General features: G+C 44.5%; 1 protein-coding gene across 1 annotated transcript in view; it reads left to right on the forward strand.

Moving 5' to 3' along the window:
• Window positions 1-13,388, forward strand: part of LOC307212176 (calpain-2 catalytic subunit) — a 37,270-nt gene that overhangs the window by 13,162 nt on the left and 10,720 nt on the right. The window contains exons 3-12 of the mRNA XM_079969249.1: window positions 590-708; window positions 1,938-2,071; window positions 2,503-2,671; window positions 6,122-6,205; window positions 8,996-9,081; window positions 9,458-9,532; window positions 10,306-10,466; window positions 11,515-11,684; window positions 12,460-12,471; window positions 13,108-13,319. Of these exons, the coding sequence (XP_079825375.1) occupies window positions 590-708; window positions 1,938-2,071; window positions 2,503-2,671; window positions 6,122-6,205; window positions 8,996-9,081; window positions 9,458-9,532; window positions 10,306-10,466; window positions 11,515-11,684; window positions 12,460-12,471; window positions 13,108-13,319 (1,222 nt within the window). The remainder of the gene's footprint in view (window positions 1-589; window positions 709-1,937; window positions 2,072-2,502; window positions 2,672-6,121; window positions 6,206-8,995; window positions 9,082-9,457; window positions 9,533-10,305; window positions 10,467-11,514; window positions 11,685-12,459; window positions 12,472-13,107; window positions 13,320-13,388) is intronic.

A 13,388-nucleotide genomic window follows, 5' to 3' on the forward strand; every position in this document is an offset into this window, starting at 1 on the left:
AAGTCTGCTGGAACAGAGGGGCATCAGTGAATTTCCACACGTGTTGGGGAGGACCTTGTTTGTTAATATCATTTAGATGGAGCAGATTAATCCAGAATTCTCAAAGCAAGATTCTGCAGAGACTGAAACCAGCTCTTTAAAAACATGTGAAAGTCCAAACATGCTGGTAATTCTGTATTCATCCATCTTGGGAAAAGATTATTACTATTCCCAATTTTTTAAGGAAGGCTTCCCAACTATTCTATGCCAAATATCACTGGTCTTCCAAGACCATGCCCCTGCCCCTGTTGGTGGTGCAACTTGACACCTGGACCTGTTGCAGATCAACTCCCCAGTTGATTTTAAGGGGAGCAGGTAATTAAAAATTGCCCTCCTCACATCACCACAACAGCACAATACATGCTCCACACCCACCCACCCCACCATAATTAGAGTATAGAAGTACAGTACTCTGTCCTGCTCTTATGTTAATCTGTCCTGGTAAGATCAATAGGACTTAAAGTGCCTTACTTTTGCTTCTCCCCCACCCCCCTTTATTTATTTAAGAGCATGGAGACTAATGGGAAATACTTTTGTTTTGCTTTCACAGGAGACTGTTGGCTCCTGGCAGCCATTGCTTCTCTCACGTTGAATGAAGAAGTTTTGGCTAGAGTTGTGCCCAGTGATCAAAGCTTCAAAGACAGATATGCAGGAATATTCCACTTCCAGGTACCACAGATACTGATTTCTGCCTTTTCCCTGGAAGGGTTATGCTGCTTTATTAGCACTGTATTTGCCAGATCAACTGATACCCTGGTATGCATGCAATGGAGGGTAGGGAAGCTTCAGGAATTTGGTTTCTGCAGAATCAGGTGTGAACCAACTTGATCTACCCCTTCCAGAAGAATGTGCACATTGTAATAAAGGTAAAGGTACCCTTGCCCGTACGGGCCAGTCTTGACAGACTCTAGGGTTGTGCGCTCATCTCACTCTAGAGGCCGGGAGCCAGCGCTGTCCGCAGACACTTCCGGGTCACATGGCCAGCATGATAAAGCTGCTCTGGCGAACTGGCACCAGAGCAGCACACGGAAACGCCGTTTACCTTCCCGCTATAAAGCGGTACCTATTTATCTACTTGCACTTAAAGGTGCTTTCGAACTGCTAGGTGGGCAGGAGCTGGGACCGAACGACGGGAGCTCACCCCGCCGCGGGGATTTGAACCGCCGACCATGCGATCGGCAAGTCCTAGGCGCTGAGGTTTTACCCACAGCGCCACCCGCGTCCCTGTGCACATTGTACAATTACCCTTTGGATGTTGCTCAAGGCAGTGATTGATTCTTTTGCCTTAAACAACTTTAAAGCTGCATGCTTATCTGGAGGTAATGCTCTCCTGCCTCAAGTTCCTTTTTGTACACCTGAGCTATAGGGATTTTTCTGGGATGAATAGCATTCAGAGTGGTATCAGTCACCCTTCCTCAGCCTGGTGCCCTCCGGTTAATGTTGGGGTCTGACTCCCCAGCAAACATGGCCAGTGATCATGGATGATGGGAGTTATAGTCCAACAAGATCTGGAAGGCACCTGGTTGAGGAAAGGGGCCGGTATTGGTTATATATTTTATTAGAAGATATTTAACCTACTCTTACACTGCAGATAAGGTGGCAAGCTTTTAGAGCTTCAAAAAGCTCTTTCTCAAAACTTAAATGAAATGTTTGGTGAAGCGAGCTGGCACCAGGCAGTATGCTCTGCAGAGGGCATCCCATAACTTAGCTGCCAACGCCAAGAAGTCCCTTTCCTCACTGAGGGCACCCAGAGAAGCGTTGCTGAAACTTATCTTGAGGTCTGGACCATTGTGTAAGGGGAGAAGCTCCTTCAGCTAACCTGGTCCCAAGCTGTTTTCAGCTGTGGTCAAGAGCATGCCTTCTAACACATTGTGATGATGATGATGATTTGTTTTCAGTTCTGGCAGTATGGAGAGTGGGTGGATGTTGTTGTTGATGACAAGCTACCTACCAAAGATGGAGAGCTCCTCTTTGTTCATTCAGCCCAAAGAAGTGAGTTCTGGAGCGCTCTGCTGGAGAAGGCTTATGCCAAGTAAGTAAAGCACAGCATCAGAGGTAGGGAACCTCAGGCCCAGGGGCTGAGCACCCCAAGCCCCTCTGCCTGGCCCTTGGGACTCTGTTCAGGCCAAGCCTTCTCTTGCCACACCTTTCACTTTATCAAGTGTGTTGACTACACTGGAATCACAATGGTTTGCATTAGGAAGGGATCATTCCTCTTTGTAGCATCAGGGGCCCTAGTCCATATGGATTAATAGTGTAATTATTTAATATACATATAGCTAAGGTACATGATCAGATCTGTGTGTCAAACATTTTGATGTATCCCATGTTGACCTTGGGCTTTTCATGAATGAAAAAGAAGTAGTAGTGCAGACACCCGATTGTGAAGCTTTAGCTATGCTACACTTTAATTTCAAAGGCCGAGAAAAGAAAGTTGAAATGTCATGTTTGTCTCTTACACAGGGTGAATGGATCGTATGAGGCTCTCTCTGGAGGAAGCACCACTGAGGGCTTTGAGGACTTCACTGGAGGAATTGCAGAGTGGTACGAGCTGCAAAAGCCACCGCCGAACCTGTTCAAAATCATCCAGAAGGCTCTTCAGAAGGGCTCTCTCCTGGGATGCTCTATTGATGTGAGTTAGTGTTGTTTTCTTTCCAGCTGTCCCACGTTCTTTTGTGCATGCAGCAACTGGAAGGTCGCTTTAGTTAGGGGACTGTGAGGTAGTACAGAATTCCAAACCTCCAGGTAGTGCACAGGGACTGGAAAATCCTGAGCCCTTCCCCTCCTATAAGAATGGCTGGTGTTAATTTGAATGAGACTTTAGGGCAAAAAAGGGCCCCAAAAGAAGAATTCTCCTTACCTCCTCCATTGTGTATGTTAACATCCCTTTGCAACAGCTGAGCAGCGCAAAGGCAGCTGTTGCTGCTCTTCAGTGGCTGGGTGTATTTTCACCTCATAGTTGCATTTGAGCAATTCTTTGCTGGGTCCCGAGAGTCCTGCCTCAGTACACAAAGGGTCTTGTGGCATCTGAAATGCTAACAAATTCTAGTAGGGCACAAGCTTTCATGGACTAGGGTTCCACTTCATTAGACGCTTCTAAATCAGATTGCTTTTTAAAAGAATAAAAAAATAAATAAGACTGCTCTGGCTATCCTTTTTAAGAATATACCTGCACACACCTTTAATTTCCCTGTCTGAAATAAATCCCCAAATGTGTGACTCTAAGAAAAGAAGGGTCTCTTTGGAGACCTCCACCATGTAGCTGCAGACAACATATCTGATTCCAAGTTCTGTGTACACCAGGGATGGGGAACCTGCCCCTCCCTCCAGATGTTGTTGGACTCCAGCTCCCATCAGTCATGGCAAGCATAGATAATGGTCAGGGATGATGGGAGTTGTAGTCCAGCAACATCTAGAAGCCAGGGTTTCCTCATCACTGAGGCATGTTATGTTGCATGTACATTGCTCTCCTGTGGAATTAGGTTTCCTCACTCACTTCAGTGCAGTTATTAACTCTGAACATGCATCCCTATAAGTTGTTTCCAGCATTGTAATGAATGAAGAAGCATTTGCAGGCGAGAGAGCTGTGAATGTGAATCAGAACTCCCACATGCAATAATAACTTAAGGGATAATGCCAAGGAACCATAATCATCATCTACATTTTGGGATGCTCCACCCTGCCCCTAATGAAGTAAGTTAGGCTGAGAGATGATAGCTAGCCTTCAATCATCTGGTGAGCTTTTTTTGGATCTGATCTGTCTTCTCAATAACCTTTAAAGTGGAGGGTGAGGGATTGAATCTATAGTGCAAGTATGGGGAGTGCTAAACTCTTGCCACCCTCTTCCTGCTTTTGCTTCGTGTTGCTCCTCTGCCCCAGCAGCTTTTTCCTCATGGCCAAATTTGCTTCCATTACTGAAGCCCTGAAGAAAACAGCCTGATGACGGGGCACAGCCTGTGGAGTGGGGAGTGGCAGGCAGGGCAGGGATCTGCACCTCCTTACCCATAAATCTGCTTTGTGCTTTAAATCGCTCACCCTTCTGTGAGTGATTATGGGGCGATCTTTCGAAAACCACAGGGCATCTGCCTTCACATGTCATTTCACCCTGGCTGCAAAACCAACTAGTTTTCTCTAGCCCACGCCCAGCATTCTTTCTCTCCCCCCCCCCCCAGACATCTTTACTGAAAGTTGAAAAGTACAAAATTATATGTGCACTAAACATGGTGAGACGTAAATAAAAGAGAGAAAAAGAGAAACAGCACCCGTGTAGAAGGGAAAGTAGAGGGGGGAGGGGGGAATCCCGAAACTTTATACTTTACAAACTTGTTATTGTACTTCACCAGATCTTAACCTATTACAGTATTTGTAAGAATGGATTCCAAATGTCATTGAATTTGTCCATGGCAAGTCTGCATTTATATGCAAGTTGTTCATAGGTTGTGAGTTTGTATAGGTCTTAAATCCAATCGTAGAAGGGAGCCACGTTTCAGTTACCTTCTGCCAAAAATCTTTCAATACAGGACAATGAAAAAACATTTGTTTTAGAGAAGCATTATCCCGGTTGCATCTCCAACAGTTAGATACTTTAGATAGCCCTTTTTTAAACAAACGTAATGGGGTCCAGTATTTTCCACGTCCAACATTCTATCCCTAACACTATGGCTTCAAAATTTCTGGATTGTGGCAGATCTAGTTCTTTCAAATCTGCAAACCAAAGCATCAGATAGCAGATGGCCAGACATGAGTGGTGCAGAGCCCCCCTTTGTCTTACAGCTGCAGAAACCGGTCTTAGAGGTTGCATGCCTTTCAGGCTCAAAACTGAGAAAGCCTTGCTGGAAAAGGGCCAGTTTGGATAAGTATTCAGGTGGGCAGAGGCTTGGTAATGTAAACAGTATTTCTGTAAACAAAAGGCTATCACTCCAGGAAGGAGCTTCTGCCTGAGGCTTAAGGGGGCTTGACTATAATCCCTTGGTTTCAAGATAAAATAAAAAGACAGTGTAATAAGACCCAAGGACAGGAACTCAAGGCCAAGAATGCAAATCTTTAATAGATAAAATATATTTGCAAGACACACAGCAAAGGCTAAGTATTATCAGTATGGTAACAGGCGGGAAGTAGCTCCCAGGGATGTGGGGGTGCTATTTTTGTTATTTTTCAGAGAAGGAGGGGCAAGTTGTTTAGAATTCACTTTCATAGTAGCACAAAGCAGGGCAAACGGCCCAGTCAAAAATTAAATAATACTAAAATATAGTTCCCAGAAATGCCTGCCTCTGCTGGCTTCTCATTCTCAGCCTTCACAAGAAAACTTCTTCCATCTGAGGACAAAACTGCATTCCCTCTCCCCACATCTCCCAGATTCTGATGCCCTGATTCATTCTCTGTGATCTGTAAACCCTAACTGTACCAGAGTGAACCGACTTTAATTTGCACTTCCCAGAAGAACAATACATGAAAACTCATCTATCCTTAAAAATCCACACTTCTCCAAATACTGTGATGCAGCACGAAACATGGGCAGGAGTGTGTGCATAAGGAGAAGCGGCGTACAAATGCATGTACTAGTGAAAAGCAGCATACAGAAGGAGGAAATTGCCTGGGGAAAAATGTGCATATTAAGAAAATTGTGGTAAACGTGTATGCAACTAGGAGAGCATTTTTTAAAGAAATTACATTCAAAATGGCATTGTTTTGTCAGGTTGCCCATTCTTAAGGTTTGAACTGTAAATAGGCCTGAGAGCCAAAGATGCATACAATAATACTGTTTATATGAGATGGAAGAGAGTCTTCATAGAGGGAGAATGCAATCAATTGTTTCTCAGAGGCAGTGAGAAATTTGGCAAGCCCCAGCACCTCAGCTGACACAAGCAGAAGTCAACAATTTGGGGCAAGGGGCAGTGCTGGTTCGTATTGGCCAATTCCTCTTGTCAAAGACAGAGTATGAAGGAAAAAAACGAGAGGAGCTCATGGAGCTGTCGAGCCCCCTGCAGGAGCAATTGCCGCTGTAGCATTCAGCATGGCACCAGAGCTTCAGTGAGGGATTGTGTCACCACAGGAGCGGTGATATTTCCGTGTGTGTTTGCAGATCACAAGCGCTGCTGAGACGGAGGCTGTCACCACACAGAAGCTGGTCAAAGGACATGCATACTCTGTTACAGGTGCAGAAGAGGTAAGCTCTCCATCTTGGGAAATGGCAAAATGTAGTGCACTAAGGATATGGTAGCATTTTGGGTCAGTATTATTTCCTATGCATCTGAGATATTATCTGTGAAATGTTTGAACGTACTGCCCTCTTGTGGCTATGAAATCTCCCACCAGCCAAATTTTGCCTTATTAGCCCTCTTGAAATGCTAAGAAATATTTACTGTGAGCTGTATCACATGTTGTCAATTAGTGAACCCACAATGTGCTTAAGTTTCGTTTTTCCAGAAAATCACATAACATATGAGGGGTACACAAGCATAGTGGGGAACTGTGTTTCCCCCTGGCTCCATCACAGGGTACATCTTATAGCCAAGATGGGGAATCTTCAGTCCATGCCCACCAAGAGGACCAGTTTGGTCCATGAGGCCATTTCCCCCAAACCACACTCATCTACCAGCTGATATCACTGGTGGGTGGAAGGAGAGGGTTTAATCCTGCAGAAGGGAACAGGATTGGGCAGCCAAAGCAGCAGGATTTAATCTGCTCATCATCTGAGCAGCTGTATCACATGTTGTCAATTAGTGAACCCACAATGTGCTTAAGTTTCGTTTTTCCAGAAAATCACATAACATATGAGGGGTACACAAGCATAGTGGGGAACTGTGTTTCCCCCTGGCTCCATCACAGGGTACATCTTATAGCCAAGATGGGGAATCTTCAGTCCATGCCCACCAAGAGGACCAGTTTGGTCCATGAGGCCATTTCCCCCAAACCACACTCATCTACCAGCTGATATCACTGGTGGGTGGAAGGAGAGGGTTTAATCCTGCAGAAGGGAACAGGATTGGGCAGCCAAAGCAGCAGGATTTAATCTGCTCATCATCTGAGCAGCCGTTAAAGTCCTTTGCAAAAGCACTCTTTGAACAGCACTATGCTTATCCTTTAAACTGAGGTGGGAGAGGTGCCTGCTCTTCCCCAGCCCCACCCACTTAGAGGAGACAGGACTGCTTCAAAAAGCACTTTTGCAAAGGGCTTTTAGACAGCTCCTGCAGTTGTGTTGCCCTGGAGGCTTCTAGTGCAATTAACTGTTGCCCCACCAGCTAGGAGCACCCCATGTCATCACCTGCACTTATCCCAACGCAAAGTGGTGCAGATCCAGGCACTGAAATTCATTGTTCACCACCTCTCTCTGCCAGCTCAATGGCCTGTTGTGAAAGACAGATCACAGTTTGGAAAGGGTTAAATTTATGATGGATATCAGTTATGGTAGAATGAGAAAGAAGAAAAGGGAAAGGGGGATAATATATAATAATCTCAGCCCTCTCTCTCTCGCTAATAACTTCACTGATCTTTGGAAGACACCCAGAGTGATTATGCTGGAAGCATCCCTGCCCTTCTGATTAAAATGTTGTCTAAAGCTGACTCCCTGGCAGGCTGTACAAAGGGTGGGCATGATAATGAGCTGTTGGCAGACTTCTGATTGCAGCTGGCCTTGGATGCTTTGGCTTCAGCATTTCCCAGTATCAACAGTCAGGGGGAATATGCTGCTCCGATTGAGAAGGGAACTGAATTCTGCCTCTGAAGCCTCTCCAGGATGTTCCAAGGGGCTTCTTTTATTCCAGGCCACTAGCCAAGCACTGCGGCTGCCCTTGATAACTGCTATTCCCACAACTGCTGCCATAGTGCATATGATGCACAGGTCTTTGCAATCTGTTCCCCACCCAATTCATCCTCATAGCAGTGCTGTGAGCTACGTTCTCTTAAGGCAAATTTCATGCAATGTGTGTTATGCAGTTTGGCACTACAGAGTTGTTGTTGTTGTTGTTGTTGTTGTTGTTGTTGTTGTTTTAAAAAAATCATAGTTGGGGATGGTGGGGAGCCAGAGTGGTTCCATGGCACACAGAGGGGCTTTGGGAATCAGATACACACACTTACTATTTCCACTGGGAAGAAGGCTCCCATTAGTGCCAGTTCCAATCAAAATAGCCAATGTGGAGGGGGCTGCTTAAGATCAGGACTGGGGGGGGGGGCAAAAGGGTTAACATGCCCCTGCCCTCAACCACAGCTCACATTTTTTATCATTTACCTAACCTATCATGTCATGTTTCTTTCTCTGGAATTCATATAATGGACATCCCTATACATAATATATTAGATTTTCTGTGTTGTCCCACTTCACACAGCCCATTGGGTGAAAAAGACCTACACAATATTCCAGTTGGAATGTTCCCAGATCCGCCAACTAAATGAGATTATGCCCCGGGGAAGCAGCTCCCCTGCCATTGTGGAAGAGGAAGTATGAAGGGCAGCTAACCGTGCAATCCTGTACATGTCTACACAGACATAATGGTTGACTTCAATGGGACTTACTCCCACGTACCTGGAAGCAAACCCCACTGACTTCAGTGCCGCTTACGTTTGAGTTAGTACCGCACAAGATTGTGCAGCTTGTCGCTTACATTGCTATTGCTGCAGTTTCATTGGGCGTTCAGAAGTCAATTCTGAAGGCGAAGGCAAGAAGGCCGGAGAAAAACATGGAAGAGTTTGGGAAAACCATTGCTCCTTTTATTTATTTTTTATTTTTTTGCATGATGTGACTACTGGTTGATCAAAAAAAACCACCCCGTATTCCACAGGAAATAACAAGTCTTGACTTGATGCAAAAGACATTTAACAAACAATAACAACCCGGCAACAGTGCAGGCTTATTCAGTATAAGCAGCAGGTTTCTCGGCATAAAGAAAATGGAAAGCACCTGATTTCTTTCCCCAGTTCCCGTCTGATAGTGAACTTAACATTTTTCTAATCCTGCCAGGTGAATTTCCGAGGCAGCCTGCAGAAATTGATCAGAATCCGGAACCCCTGGGGGGAAGTAGAATGGACTGGAAAATGGAACGACAAGTGAGTTTCAAGCCTGGAGGCCAGAGCTGTGCATTTCCAATAAACCACATTTGGGCGTAACGTTTCACATTACAGGTTGCCAAACTCTAAAGCGGTGTCACCGCAGTGACTTCTTGTAAGCAGTCTGGCAACTGTAAGACCTAGATCACAGATGCATTTTCTAGCACTTTAATGAGCCTTTCGGGAATCTTTCCCTGCTTCAGTTAAGTGCATTCCCTCTGCATGTAAGTTATGCTTTTCTTGCTTTAAATGCTGCTGCATCTGTCCCAGCGTGCATTAGCGGTGGTTGCGGGGAAGGTGAGGAATTCTGGAGAGGCCACCTGCTGCTTTAAAGATGGACATTAAACTTCAGATAACTCTGGCTTTATGTTTTTAGCTGTCCAAGCTGGAACGGAGTTGATCCTAAAGTGAGAGAGAGGCTCACGCAGAGACATGAAGATGGAGAATTTTGGTAAGGATGAAACAGAATGAAGCAGCTTTACATGGAATTCATCTCGCTCAGTATTTTCTCCACCGACTGACCGGCAACAGCTGTCCAGGATGCCCCTGCCCCACCTGGAGATGCCAGCGATTGAACTACAGCCCTTCCCTAACTTTCCAAATGGAGGGGAAGACATTATGAATACTATTCTAGTGTACTGAAATACTTGCAGCCATCAAATTGTAAATGGATCTCTGGAACCAGTTCTGATTGGAATACACACAGACCTAGTATAGAACACCCAAAACATTGTATTTGCTTTGCTATATTTAGTTTTGTTTCCCATATAATAAAAATGAATAATAATACCTAAAACACCTTGATGGCTGGTGGAAAATTCAGAGTTTTTCAAACTTGAGTAAATGGTCTGTAGGAGAAAGATTTCAAGTGGGTGATCTTTTTTTTAAAAAAAGCATTTTTTATCCTAAAGGCATAATAGCCAACTGATGTTGCAGCTTGCCAATGGAGCTTGCCATCATGTTGTCCAGAGATTGTTCTGGGGGCAATTGATTTGGTAGAATCATAGAGTTGTAGAGTTGGAAGGGACCAGTCTAGTCCAGTCTGCTGCAGTGCAGGAATCTTTTGCCCAAGGTGGAACTCGAACCCACAACCCTGAGATTAACAGTCTCACGCTCTTACCAGCTGAGCCATCCTCCAATCCTATAATACAATTGATGGGAAGAAGCATATTGGGATCGTCTTTTCTTAGTAGGCTTTTTTTTTCCCCTGCCACTATCCGATAGGATGTCGTTTAGTGATTTCCTGAGGCATTACTCCCGCCTTGAGATCTGCAACTTGACTCCAGATACACTGGCCAGTGACAAGTTCAAGAAGTGGAGCCTGAATTTGTTGGATGGGAACTGGAGGAGAGGATCCACCGCTGGCGGATGCAGAAATTACCCTGGTAAGTCACTCTTTGGCATAGAAGTAGCCAGCCTGGTGCCATCCAGATGCTGTACTCCAGTTCCTATCACTCACAACCAGCACAGCCAGTAGTCGGGGCTGATGGGCGTTGTAGTCCACACCAATTGTAGTTTTTTTCTGGAATTTCCTAACAACATCCAAACAAAATTATATAGAGCCCTTCTACACCAAGACTTCAGTGTTTAGGCACATGTTCACTCGGATACCCACAAAGCTTCTGAACCCCCACCATCACCACTGCCCTCTTGGGACTCTTGGAAAATTCATTCTGTTTTTAAGAAGCATTTTCAGAACAGTTTTTATATGTGTCTGGATTTCAACTTGGTCTTGGCCCAGGGATGAGCAGCACACCCAAGCCACAACAACTGCTCTATAAACAGCAGAGGGGAGGCAGTGGAAAGTGGAATCTGTGTTGTGAGGTAGAAGGCAGATTTATTGAGCATAGTGAGTTGGCATGGTGAAAACAGCTTGATGGGGGGGGGCAGAATAATCCTGGATCTCAATGTTTAAGATCCTATTCGAAAGAAAATTTATATGAAAGCTGCATGGCATGGTAATTTTTTCAAAAATCACCTAGAAAGGCCTACAAAGTCTGTGAATCTACAAGCTTTACTTTGCAAAACATCCTCTTCAGTTTAGTCAAAGTCTGTTTGGCCAAAGTAAGTGAGGTCTCTGCACAATGCCTCCTGTTCAGTCTGCAATATCAACTACCAGGAGTTTTGATACCACTGACCTTTGTGGGAAAATAGGCCTGTCACATACTGTCAAAAATGGTCCACCGATTCTGGAACCTGACCTTTGCTGGAATGCAGAGATTCAAAAAAGCTACAAGCAGCTGCACCCCATGTGAAAATAATTCTGAAGCTTCTTTAAAGAACTACATGTTTAACATCCTTAAAATGAGCGTGGAAATCTGAAGTGGAAGGGGCTGTATCTTCCCAAACCAGGAAGACGGCTTTGTGCCATCAGCACAAGCTGAGTCGCTGTAAGCTGAATATGGTTTCAAGTAACCTCCCTTCTTTCATCAGATACATTCTGGATGAATCCGCAATATTTGATCAAACTTGAGCAAGAAGATGAAGATCCCGATGACCCCGAGAGAGGCTGCACCTTCCTTGTTGGCCTGATTCAGAAACACCGTCGGAAGCAGCGGAAGATGGGGGAGGATATGCACACCATTGGATTTGCCATCTATGAGGCAAGCTCCTTGTTGCCACTTTCCTTTCTTCTTTGCAAACTGAGAGGGAGTCATTACTTTTCAGGGTCAAAGCTGACATGTTCAGAAATGCATAGTGCATGGGTTGCATAATCCATAGATTGATGGTGGCTTATTGACAAAACACAAATCTCCCTTTACCATTAAAAAATGGTTCACCAAATGCACTTTCGTCACTTACTTGTGTGTAGCATCAAGTGACAGTTTGCATTTCTGCATTAGCCATCATAGACATGACAGCTAAAACATGCACACCATCCGATTCGAAATGCTTTTTCGGTGGAGATGGATCACACCCTTGGCAGAAAGGCATCAAGCGATTAACATTCATGCATGAATCAGCCCCAAAGTCAAAAACAGACAAATATTATCTGGTCTACTGCAGCCCTTTAGGAAGGTCATAGATGTTGAAGACTACTAATAGAAAAATGCGTTGTCTTGTTGAATGATAATACCTGGGCCAGCATTCTCCAACCTGTTACCTTCCAGATGTTTTGGACTAAAACTCTCTCATCAGCGCCTGTTGCATAGTCACTGGTCAGGGATGATGGGAGTTGGAGCCCAAAACATCTGGAGGGCACAGATGTTGGGAAAGGCTGATCTAGATTCTAGAATAATACATACTTGCAACATTTACAAGGGCAAGAGCAGGCAAAGATTTTCCCAGTTAAAGGAGTTGTGCAGAAGTGGCAAATGAAGCATTGTTGAGTGCTGTTGATTTAATGTACACCTTTTTTTTCTTCTTGCTTTCCCACAGGTACCTCCACAGGTATGTGCAACTTCTGTGCAATGGAACGTGTGTTCCTGGTCTAAGAATGTCCTGAGGATGGGGAACTTCCAATCAGCATTTAAAGAACTATTTTAAACCAGATGTTTAAACTTCCAGAAATGTATGTTGTTTAACATGCAAGTTTTGTCTTTCACCATGGGCCATGTAAGCACATAGAATTTTACAGCCATGTGTTGACTTTATTTGCCAAAGGTTTGCTTTTCTTTCCATGGACTCTAAAGCCCTTAAAATGCAAATTTTCCTCCAGCACCTTTTAATCCTTCTGTGATACCTCATCTCAACTTTATCTCAATTCTGATGTCTGGTTCCAGTTGTATGGTTTGCTCTCAATTTACCCCTCCCACTACCATCCCTGCTCCACCCACATGGCTGTTTCAGCTTTTGATCTGTGGCAGATGTTCTGAGGGACACCTCTTTCTGGCTGAGCTGAAGGTTCTTTTCAAGCCAATAGGACTCATTTTCTATGCTTCAATGTATTTCTCTTCCCATGTAACATTCTTATATTTGTAATCATTAACTCAGCTGTTTAGAACTGTGTAGTGTCCTCATGGCCCTTCTTCAGTTACATTCTGAACTGGAATAATACCGTTGCTTTTTTTGTTTTCTCCAATGAAGTCTTCCGGCCAAACAAATGTCCACCTGAGCAAAAACTACTTTCTAACGAACCGAGCGAGAGAACGATCAAACACATTCATCAACCTCCGAGAGGTGTTAAATCGGTTCAAGCTTCCCCCAGGAGAGTACATCATTGTGCCATCCACTTTTGAACCCAACAAGAACGGGGATTTCTGCCTCCGAGTCTTCTCAGAAAAGAATGCAGATTCACAGTATGTCACTGCCTCTACTCTATTTTTCTTTGTTTCTCCCTATCTTGAATGGTTTTATGAATCTCAAAG

The sequence above is a fragment of the Podarcis cretensis genome (genome assembly GCF_951804945.1).
Source record: "Podarcis cretensis genome assembly, chromosome: 3".
In the NCBI taxonomy this organism is placed as follows: domain Eukaryota; kingdom Metazoa; phylum Chordata; class Lepidosauria; order Squamata; family Lacertidae; genus Podarcis; species Podarcis cretensis.